Genomic DNA, 11,978 nt, shown 5'->3' on the forward strand with positions numbered 1-11,978 from the left:
GGCATGTAATGTTTTCAAACGATCTAGTTGGAATAGACATGCGAAAAAGCAGGCTTTTTCTTAATAAACCGGTCTACACAGGCATGACCATCCTTGACGTAAGCAAGCTATGCATGTATGACTTCTTTTACAACCATCTGAAAAAGGAGTACGGGGAGCGTTGCGAGCTTTTGTATACAGACACAGACAGCCTTTTGCTTGAGATAGAAACAGAAGACGTTTACGCGGACATGGCAAAAAACATTGACAATTATGACACAAGCGACTACCCAAAAGAGCATTCACTTTATTCAAACGAAAACAAAAAGGTGTTGGGAAAAATGAAAGACGAATGCGCAGGAAAACTAATTTCAGAGTGTGTTTGTTTGAGGCCAAAAATGTATTCAATAATGACAGAAGACAAAAAAAATATAAAAAAGGCAAAGGGGGTAAAAAAGTGTGTGATAAAGAAGCAAATTGAACATGAACAGTATAAGGAAACGCTTTTTGGAACAAAGCAGTTGTGGCATGGAATGAACATACTTAGAAGCGAGGGTCATGAGATTTACGGAATGCATCTCAACAAAGTCTCGCTGTCGCCTTTTGACTCAAAGCGATGTATAGCGGATGATGGGATACATACAAATGCTTACGGGTATAAGTTTTGCGAAACAGAACGTTTATAGCTTTTCTGAGCCCAAGGGGCTCAAGCACTAAGTGCTTGGTGGTAACTGTGTATTTGGAGGAATAACAAGCAATTCTTCACGCACGAAGCCGCGCTTTGGACCATCGTGCAAGTAATAAAGCACTGGCTGATTAGGTTTAGTAACAGACCTTTCAATGCTGTAGACTTTTAATGACCAAATCGGATCTGTAGCCCTTTTTACGCCGCCTTCCAGCTCGCCAGGTTGGTAGAGAAAGCGCACATTAACGAGAGAGGGGAGTTTTTTTTTCTTTCTTGCCAACAGGCCTTGTATATTTTGAGGACGGTTTGGAAGAAACAGCCTTTTCTTTGATTGCAGTAGCAGGTTTTTTTTCAGTAAGACTGGTTACTTCGTTGTTCAGAGCGGCAACAACTTCGGGTAGCCTTTTTTACCCACGCTGTCGACCGCTGGCCAGATGGCAGGGTCATCTCGACACCGTACTGATAGCCAAACAGGCGCCCTGCCAGTGTTTGATTAAAACGTTCAACAATAGCTTGATCTCTGTGAATGTTAACACGCCCGCGTCTAATATAGGTTTTGTGATTTTCCATTTCTTTAGTAACAGATCCCATGAATTCGCGACCAGGGTCAACTTGCAGCATCTGTGGCCATTTTAGTGCACTTCGCCTGTAAATTGTCTGAAAACCTTTTGCAACCTCAGTTGAATCTTTGGAGGTCAAAGGCTCGGCCTCTTTGAAACGGCTGGCAACGTCAACAACAGTCAGCGCGTATTTGTAAACTTTTCGCCCTCGCGGCAGTTTGTCGTGTGGCAGAAAAAGAAGGTCCGCCTGGTGGACCGCGTTTGGAGAAGAAACATCGAATTTTGGGCGAGGAACGTATCGTGGTGCCGGAAGGTAGATCTGCCAAAGGGCCTGCTTAACTAGCCACTTTTTTGCGGCATCTTCGGAAACCTTGGCAGCCTCGGCTAATTTTTTTATCGCAGCAATTCCCTTCCAATAGCCCTGGGGGCTATAGTAGACTTTCGAGATTTTCTTCGAAAAGTTTTGCTCCGCAAAAATCTTTGCATCCATGCGTATACAAGAAAAAAAAGAAACGTTTAAAGAAACCGAAAGGCAGCGTACCCAAGTGCAAGCGCGCCAGCGCCAACGAACATCAGTTCACCTTGTTTCTGCTGCTCACTTGGCTGATAGAAATCAGAGAACTTGGGTTCTTTCGGAGGAATCATTTGTTTGTCAGGATGTGCCTGGTTGTAGAGTTTGAAAGCGTAGTCTGTGTTCGTGAAGTTTTGTTTCGCTTGCTGTTTGATCTCATTGTTGGTTTCGATCCAGTCGAGAAGCTTCGTGCGGTCGCGAGAGTACTTCGCGTAAGCTGCCTGGTAAGCCTCGAGAGCTTTGTCGTGTCTTTCTTTTTCTTTCAAAGCGGCGTCATCTCCGCCACCCAAAGCTCGAGCAAGATAGTTGCCGCCAATGAAAGCAGCAGCGTTCAAGATAGCTCCGCCAGCCATAATCGCTACGCTTGCCATTGTGTGTTTTTGTTCTTATATTATGATATTTTTTTTTAATTGGTGGGGAGAATTTTCTGGTCCTCGAGATACTGTTTAAGTGCAACGCTGCCAGCCATGACGGCTGTGAACTTTACATAGTTCATAAAACTGCTGCTTGGGTCGGATGTGAAGTTTTCTTTTACAACTTTTTTGGCAGCCCAGCCGATTCCGGCGGCAAGGCCAGTGAGAGTCGCGGCATCCATGAGTGTTTTTACGAGTTTGTTGTCAGACATGGTGTTTGTTATAAAATAAAAATAAATATTTAAATTGAAAAATAATTTTTTGAATTCTTTTAATTTCATCAAAGAGTTCTAATAAAAAAAAAGTTAATTGCTGAAGTCAGAAAGTAAAACAGAAATCACTTTCTTTAAAACTTTAGTTGGTCAAACACATCATGCAACATGGAATAAAAGATTTTTTTCATTTCAGCACACATCAAACTTCTTGCTTCTTCAATCTTCTCTTTTCTTTTTTCTTCATTTTCTATTTTTTCATACTCTTTTTCAAGTTTTATTAAATCCTCAAACTGCATGTTTAAACTTTCCACAGTTTTTTCATCAATAGCAATAAAATTTTTTAATTCTTCTGGTTTCAGCTGGTTAAAAGAGGCTTTTGTCCCTTCCAAAGCAGCTGTTGCTCGTGCCTCATCTTTTTCGAAGAATTTCCCAAAGAACTCGGCACAGAGACCCAACAAAATAAAGTTTCCAAAATCCATTGGGTCAGGCATAGTGCATGTCTTCGTGTCGGTCATCGTGTTTGGTATACTTTAAAAAATCGAATGTTTAAATGAAAATTATTTAATAATTTTTTTAATCCATCGGACGGATTCCTCTTTTTGAGCCATTTTGGTTTGTTGGTTGCGGAATTCTAGAGCCCGTTTGGCGCGTGTCTGAAGAACGCGTTGCAACCCTTCCAATAATTTCTGCTGTAACTGGTGTGTCATCAGTTATAAGAGTTGGCGGAGCTTTAAATGTTGGACTTCTTTTTTCGTTTATAAAGGCTTTTATGTCTTCGCGTTTCACATAAGTTGTAACGATTGCAACGCCGATACCAAGCAAAGATATCCATTGATTTGTGGTGAGACCGCTTGATTGCGGCTGAGCCTCGGGCGGAGCTGGTTCCGTTACGGCCGGTGGTGTTACATTTCGCTTTGCAGCCGCAGATTTCTTTTCCTTTTCTTTTGCAATTATTGCAGCAGCCTCAACAGCAGCTTTTTTCTGTGCTTCACGAGCCTGTTTTGTTTTTTCAGCTGCAAGCTTGCCAGCAGCAACTCGCTTTGGATTTTTGGCAGGCTTTGTTGCTGGAGTTGTTGAAGTAACTTGTTTCTGTTCTTCTTGAGCGATCGGAGTTTGTTCGAGCTCGGCCATAATATAATGAGAAAAAAATAATATTTAAATGAACAATGCTCAGCAAACTTTTTTGCTAAGCAATTGCTAAGCATTGTTCAGTAATTACTTAGCATTTTCTTAGCATTGCTCAGAAAAATCTTCAGTAGTTGGTGTTTCAGCGCCATGGCGCTGGGACTCAAGAGTCCCTTTGGTTTGCAACTTTGTCGGGACCCCTTGGGCGTCTTTGACGCGTGCTGCGCACGTCCCCGCGCCTGGCGCGGCTTCGTTTAAATCAATGTGCTTTGTTGTGATGAGCGCAGCATTTGCAACGGCAAGAAAGCGGCCGCATTTCAAAGCCAGACCGCCTGCCAAAGTGGACAGCTCTTTGCTGATGATGTAGTCGTTTTTGAGTTCCTTCTGATAATCATTGACGTCCTTGATATTTACGGCCATACCAACGACTTTAGTAACAAGAAAAATAAAGCTGTCAATCAAGCTGTCGGTTGTTTTGGATCCAACGTATGCCTCATATCTCTTTAAGTACTTTTCAACTTCTTTATCTGTCAAGCGCTTCACCTGCTCGTGTGTCAGTTGCACACCGATTGCTTCTTTGGCTTTTCCTGTTGAAACAAGGATTGCAAGCTGTTCACGCAAAGCAGGAATGTCAGGGCCTTGAATGAGTGCCATACCGCTTTCTGTACTTTCTGGTTCAGCTCCTAGCAGTTCCATTACGGAAGCTAATTCTTGTTCACTTGCAGCGCCCTTGACGCTCTCGGGAGGAGAAGTTGCGAACGGGTCAGCCATTTATTACTCTAAAAAATATGTTCAATAAGAAAATTTTGTGCCGTAAGGGTGGCGATGAGAAATGACAAGATGCGAAAACTTATTTTTTTTTAGCTTTAAAATGATTTCTTTGTAATCCTCATTGGCAAGTTCGCCAGCGTAATCCTCAAAGATTGCCTTCGTGGTCTTGGCAGAGGGGGTGTAAAAGAAAACGATTGCCGCAACATTTTCGCGGAATGAGGATGTTATGCTTGTCAATTTTTGAGTTAACACCCATATGCTCAAGCCTGCGTGGCGAGCAGAGAAAGCAAGATTCACCAACTCCCCTGTTCTTCCTTTTACATCTTTCGAAGCAGCACAGTCGTCGAGGATGATAAGCGTGTTCGTACCCTCAAAAAGAAATCTTGAAAGCCTTAACCAAGATTCCACCTCGTGCTGCTCGCAAATGAAAACAAAAAATCGAATATCTTCCTCAGCAAAGCGATAATAAGTCTTGTTGTGCTCGAAAGTCGGGCAGATGAGCACGATGTAGTCAAACTTGCCTCGGAAAGGGCCACAAAGCTGATTGACCACGTATCTTGTTTTTCCTGAGTTCGTTGGTCCCACAATGAGGGCGTTGAAGGGTATATTGGCAGGATCCATCTTCGTTCGTATATGTACCTAAGGTACACTTTTTCAAAGAAAAAATTATAAAAGCACAGATTCTAACTGCCTGCCAAGTATATTCATTTGGGCGTCGCTGATTACGTAAATGTGGCAGTTCAAATTACCTGAGCCGCTTGCTTTCCTCTCTAGCTCAAGCTGGACACCGTCCTTTGTGTTCACAAGGCGCGTGCCGCTTCCGTGCATCGAGTGGTCAGCCATGGAACGCAGATCAATAAGAAGGCCAAACTTGTCTTCTGTGTAAAACTTTTGCAGAGTCATGTGCTGCGTTTTATTTTTTTCTTTCATGTAGAATCTTTTAACTTCTCCCCAAATGTCCATTCCTTCGATGCCGTTGTTGTACAGCATGTTTGGCGAGCCGTTGACAGTGATGCTTACTTTTGTAAGGTCCGGGTTAATGTACTTTTCCGAGCTCCTTGCACCTTTGTTATATTGCTCAATAAATAGGAGCAAGATACCTTTCATGGACCTCCTCTGCGGGTTGACCCTTAGATTCAGACGTGTGTCGGAGCCTTTTGCAAAAGTCACCACTTTAACACGCTGGATGTGGTCGTAAGCGAACTCTTTGCCGCCCGAATAAGCGCTGAACGCTTCATCTGCAATTTCCTTGCTTCTTATCATCTCGTACTCCAGCTGGATGTTTGTCAACTTGTATTTTAGTTTTGTTGTATCTGAGCCTCTGACCACATGTTCGGCTGCCGCGAGCTTCAGTTCGAACACAAGATTGTTGTATAGTGCCTGAGGATAAAATGCCCCATGGTCAGTTAAAATCTGGTGATCCAGGCGGATGCGGTATTTATTTCCATATATCTCATTCAGCTTTTTTTCTGCGTCCACACCTGAAGCTTTCTTATCGCCAGCATTTGAGCGAATTTTGTTAAGGTCCTCGCTCTGAATGCCCTCTGGCACACTGTCGTCGCGCTCCTCCTGCGAAAGGAAAAAATCCTCAAATATTTTGTAGATGCCATAGCCAACCGTGTCCTGCACGACGGTGCCTTCGTACTTTACAACAAAATCGTCGACCAGAGCTCGGCTGACGTTGTCAACCAGAAAGTTGTTGGCATGGCCTCCGCTCAAGTCGATGTTGAAGCGCAGCGCCAGCGAGCCGGGCACAATGACCTCGTTTTCGTTCAGCTTGGGCACTGAAACATACAACGTTTCCTCTGGATTGGCTTCTGTGCGGTCAAAAGTGATTCGTTTTACCGCGCGCTCGGCTTTCAGTGCGCCGAGTATTTTCTCTGTGCGTCCCGGTCGAAGGTTTTCTTGAACAGCAGCCATCTCTCGATTGGTTTTATTGTTAAATTGAAAAGTTTAATTTGAAAATATATATATATAAATTAAGCGATGGCAACAGGTGGTGATGATTTTGGATTCGAGGACCCTGATTTGGACAAAGATCTTGACCACAACAGTGATAACGATGATGAAGAGGGACAAGAGGTCGACACAACCCGACCATTTCAGCCCGGGGAGGCATCCACACCCTACCATGGGGGTGAACAACATGAAATGCAAACGATGCAGCACGAACAGAGCGGGCTGCCAGATACATCCTACGACGAAACACCTTTTCTTGAAAGAACCCCTTCGATAAGTGATCTTCAAAAAGAAAGTTTTTTGCGGCAAAAACTTAAAAAAGCTGTAGACACGATAAAAGGCAAATTCCCCAAAGCAAATTTTGAAAAAATTAGAATTAGAAGAGGCACTGGGAAAAATGAGGGGAAAATTGTTGCTATAGGAACTAAAAAAGGCGAGTACAAGATTCTAAAAGATAATGAGTCAGGCTTCATGAAAAACTTTTTAGACAGCTTCAAAGATGAACTTGGACCGTCAGCTGAAGATCTTATTGCTCAAGACAATGAGAGCATAAGAGATGAACGCCAAAGATTAAGAGAAGCTGAAAAACAACTTCAAGAGGCCCAAAAAATCGCATCAGAAAGAGAAAAAGCTGCTCAAGAAGTACAAGATCTCAGAATAAGAATCGAGCGAACAAATGCCAAGATGGGTCAACTTGGGTCAAATGTTGAAAATGAATCAGAATTGCGCAGACTTAATCAACTAAAAAAAAATCTTGAAAAGGATTTTGAAAACGCAAAAAAAGAAGTTGCTGCTCTTGAAAAACAAGCTAAGCAGAAGGCAAAAGAACAAACACGAGTCGACCAACTAAGGGCAAGCCTCGCTGCCAAAGAGAGCGAAAGAAACACTTTTCAAGAAAGGCTCAACGACACAAGAGCTTTGGATGATCTTAAAGAGCAAGAAGATGAGCTCAAGCGCCAAAACGAGGAAGACAAAAAAATTATTGAGGATGAGAATGCCTCCCCCACTGACAAACAAGCCGCGGAAGAAAGAGTTGCGGAAAGAACCGAGGAACTTGGACGCTTGCAAACGCAGATTGCCGAAAGAGAAAGAGCGCTTCCACTTCGTGAGAGGATCAAAGAGATCTTCAAAAAACATGGCGTGACATTAACAGCAATACTTCTGGCTGCTGGTGTCACGATTGGTTCTGTTATTGGAGCCATTACAAACGCGTTGAAGGCCACCGGCAAAGCGTTGGGAAAAGGCCTAAGTGATATTGGCTCAAAGGTAGCATCAGCTCTGCCTGGTCTCATTGGCTCGATTGCGAAATTTCTTTTCAAAACCGCTGGTCAAGTAATTGGATTTCTTGCAGAGCACACCTGGCTGCTTATCCTTGCTGTGGTTGCTTTTCTTGTTGAAAAATACATCAAAAAGAGACGTTAACGCATAAGGGTGTAGAGCAAAGCTGCTGCTCCAACCGCGCCAACAGCGACAGTTGCTTTGTTTATTTCGTGTGAATCATTGGCTACGGCCTTCGTAGCTTTGGCGCTTTGCGCGTTGCCGTCCTTTGGACGGGGACCGTAAAGGTCCCTAGCTGGTGTTTCAGCAGCGCTTGCGGCGGGTGTCCAATTTTTTTTTGCTGTGGCGCTCTTGTGTATAGGATTTGAAGGGTGGCTGTTTGGTGGGTTGATTTTTGATTTTCCTCCCGCCATCAGTTTAAGAGCTGCTTTTTTTGTAGCTTTATTAACCTCATCATTCACTCCTAATTTCATCCCAACAACAGCCTGCTTAAGCTGGTTATTGTAACCAACAACGCTTTCTGTGTTTATCACCATACGAGCGGGCATCAGCCAGGCACCTGGGCAGACTGCAAGGTTAAGCCGAACCTTAGCTTCGTCGATGGCTAGTTGGTATCTTTGGACCGACTTTGCCAGATCAGGTTGCCTTATAGCGTCTTCAACCAACACGAGGAACTCACTTTGCGCTTCCTTTGCACGGCCGCCTGTGCCAAGTATGCTACTTCGAACGTTCACCTGCGAACCGAGAATACAGTAGACAAAAGCCTCTATCGACTGGTTTACTCTCGACAAACCTGCCTGAGTAAGCCCTTCAGTGCCGTTAGGACAAAACCAGTCTGCCTGTGCATATGCAGCGTCGTCTGGCTCGATGTATTGAATCAAGTTACCTTTGCTTGCAGTTCCACCTTCATCCGAAAATTTATCGTAATCGGGGTATTTTGCTCCAGTTTTGTTTGGTCCAATGTTAGTAATCCAGATATAAACGTTACCAAGTCCGTGGTTTGCGCCTGTTGTGAAACGGAAATCGCTTGACGGGTCGACACCGAACTCAGCGCATATTCTTTTGTAAGAAGCCACGTCGTACTTGTTGTCGAACTGGCTAAAAGTGGGGTCGCCTGGCAAGGCGCTTACGCTCTGAATTCCCCCCATCTGAAACAATATTCGCCTTATCGTGAAATAAACGTGAAAAAGATAAAAATTACGCACAATCGGTGGCAAGCTAAGAGATGAGTGCTCTTCATCGAAAATATCTCGACTTATACCGCAGCCTGTTGTCGCGCACCATACCGCAAAGTTAAGTTGCTGTGGCCAATAGACCATATTTTGGCTAGCAAGCCACCTTTTTGACTCTTTTCCTGATGTATGCTTCAGTTTTGTTTTTTGAAAAATCTCTCTTAATTTCGTTGTGAAATATTGATCTGGTGTGACGTAGATGTTGATTTGGCTGTTAAATATTTTTTTCAAACTCGGTGCGGCTTCGTGAAATCCAACCGCGGGAATTGGCAAAGATGAGCCTTTTGCGCCGCTTGGTGACAGCTGTTGTGGAAAACCGCCTGAAATTTGATTCACCCCTAGTGCTTTTTTCATCTCTGGGCTCCAATATTTGCTGTCAGAGCCAAAAACATTTATCAAATGGCCTTGCCCTGCCTTGTAATAAATGTCTGCCGTTGCTGTGTGGTTGTACGCGAACTCAACCTGTGCAACAAATTTTGTTCGGTCAGCGTTTGGATATTTTGCAAGAAAAGGTTTCCATGCATTGTCTTTTGCCGCTTTAGAAATTGTAGTTGCTTCTGGGGTTTTCATCCACTTCATAAAATCTCTTTCTTTAGAATCAAGAAAAATTGATTGAGAAATGTCATCAGCTCTCGGAATAGGCGGCGCCATTTTATATTAAAGATTTATTTTTTAAAAGATAATTATAAAGATGGTTGTGCTCACTGTCACCACAACAGAAAATCCTCATACTGTGAATTTCGATTATCCTATTCCAAAACCGAGCCACATCCGGCTCCTGTCATCTCATATACCTACTTGGTTCAATCTAAAAGAAGATGGAACAATCCTTGTAAAAGATGAAAAAGATACAAAAGAAAATACGGTAACTGTTCCCTTTGCAGCTGATTATTACACACTCGAAATGTTGGTGAGCTTATTTAAAAAGAAATTGGCTGAACATGATATTGAAACGACCACAGATGTTGGTACACCGCTTGTAATTAAAAATGAAAAGAAAAAAAAAATAATTCTCAATAAAAGTATGTCTAATTTACTACTTGGGAACGATAATGTGGGGCATTTGGGAACTATAACTTATATAAAAAGATTAAATTCTCCCACAACTTATTTCATTCATTGCGATTTAGTTGACAGAGAACAGAATCTCTTTAATGGTAAACCATCTTCTGTTTTAGCTTGTTTCGACATCCGTGGAAAGTCTTACGAAAACATAAATTACAAAAGTGAACAGCCCAATGTCTTGCGTGACGTTATGGCTGATGCACAAGTGACATCTCTGACTCTTTCGATTAGAGATGAGAATGGGAATCCATTCGATTTTAACGGCTCAAATCTTACATATGAGTTGGAATTGAATTAAATTAAATACAAAAATAACTTTTATGTATACGAGACCATGTCATCTGCTAATGTTCTCCCGAGTGCCCCTGCTTATGGTGATCGCGAAGAAACACAACTTTATCCAAGCCTCCCAACAAATGCCGAGAATTTTCGGCTGACTGAAATAAGTAAAATTGAAAAAGAAATATCCGCTGAAGCTGAGCATTACAGGCTTGTGTTAAAAAAATATAAAAAAGTCCGGAAAGTTATTCACTATTCCGTGGTCTGTCTTGGCGCCGTGACGGCAGCTCTGTCTTCTGGAGCTGTTGCGACTTCACTTACTGGTGTTGGAATTGTTATCGGCGCGCCTGTTGCAGCAGTAGCAGCTGTATCTGGCGCAGCTTCCACTGGCCTGTCAGTTATCAACAAAAAGCTTGAACGTAAAGTTAATAAGCACTCAAGAATCCTCGCTCTGGCTGTTGCAAAACATGACTCGATAAACAGCTCTGTCTCACAAGCTCTGAATGATAATCTTGTTTCTGACAAAGAGTTTCAACTGATCTTACGAGAAATGCAGAAATATCGTCAACTTAAAGAGACTTTACGTTCAAGCTTTGCACACAAACAAACAAATTCACAGCCAGACATCGAAAAAATACGACAAGAGATCATGAAAGCAGAAAGACAAAAAATGAAAAAAAAAACTTCTCGAAAGCACCACCGACATTTCGAAATAAAATTTCAGTCCAATAGAACATTTTTTCATTTAATGAAAGAATGATTGTCTGCGCTCATCTTGTTGTTTACTTTGTGATGGAAGCATTGTCGTTCGAGTTGCAAAAAAATGTTCGAGACATAACCCGCGATGTTGTTAATTGCCTGAACGAGGCAAAATAAAATGTTACAGCGCACTTAAAGTCACTTTCAGCCGAGTCGAAAGGATTAAATCTGAGTGTGCAAAAAATACAATTAAGTTGAAGCGAACAGCGAGAAATTGCGTGACCCACAGCGGCATGCAAATTTTTTTTGTGTTTGCGTGCGTGGGCGTACAAAGTCGGGGTATTACCCGAATGATATTTTTAGACTTTTGTAAGTTGTTTTCATTCCTGTGTGCTTAAAATCTGAGTTCTAAGCACTCAGGAATGTAAAATCTATTGTTTTACACGTGCACAACTATTGTTCTTTTGATTTAATGCACGTGACGGCCAATTGTGAGTCATTGTCACTAAAAATAGCTTAATGATGTCATTTTCTTTACTCTGTATATAAATCAAGCTAACACCTGGATATCATAAAGAATGACGAGCCAAACGCCAACAGAACGTGTTTTACTTCACAATCCTCGAGTTTATCAATTTTTTGGAAGAAGTGGCAACACAAACAGTTACCAAAGAATCTGTATTGCAAGAAAAAAAAAAGCCTGAAAAAGATCAACAACATCGAGGCAGCAATACGCGGAAAACTTAATTTATGCACTCACCGGAGCGTGCAAGCTTTGTTTAGCTTGTTAAAACGTTTGCGACAACACTGCTGTCTAATTTTTTTTAATTTTTCAATCAGCTCGTCTGTTAAAAAGATTGTTATTTGTTTTTCATTTTCCTTAGTTTTTTTGTATGTTGTAAAAGCTTTTCCACTAGATCTTTTCAAGTTTTTCTTTACAGACAAGTTAATTTCTCCAGTTCTCCCTCTTCCCATCTTCGTTTACTCAATAAGAGCATTTGTTCAATTGGAATTGTTTCTGGCACAGCAATTAAAGGTTGGTTGTAATTTAATACAATGGCGCCATACAACGATTGGTACACTGTCGGGTCCGGCGAATCTGCTTCAGGAAGTTAGGAATGTGAAAGCCACTCACATTTTCCTCCTT

At 42.2% G+C, this 11,978-nt stretch overlaps 1 protein-coding gene across 1 annotated transcript; it reads left to right on the plus strand.

The window, feature by feature from the left end:
• Window positions 1–6,189: 6,189 nt before the first annotated feature.
• Window positions 6,190–7,729, plus strand: LOC144658711 (uncharacterized). Its single transcript, XM_078519185.1, has one exon. The coding sequence runs from the start codon at window positions 6,306–6,308 to the stop codon at window positions 7,698–7,700; it is 1,395 nt and encodes a 464-aa protein (XP_078375311.1). The 5' UTR covers window positions 6,190–6,305; the 3' UTR covers window positions 7,701–7,729.
• Window positions 7,730–11,978: the final 4,249 nt, after the last annotated feature.

Source organism: Oculina patagonica, chromosome 6 (assembly GCF_052425735.1).
Source record: "Oculina patagonica isolate OP01 chromosome 6, crgOcupat, whole genome shotgun sequence".
NCBI lineage: Eukaryota > Metazoa > Cnidaria > Anthozoa > Scleractinia > Oculinidae > Oculina > Oculina patagonica.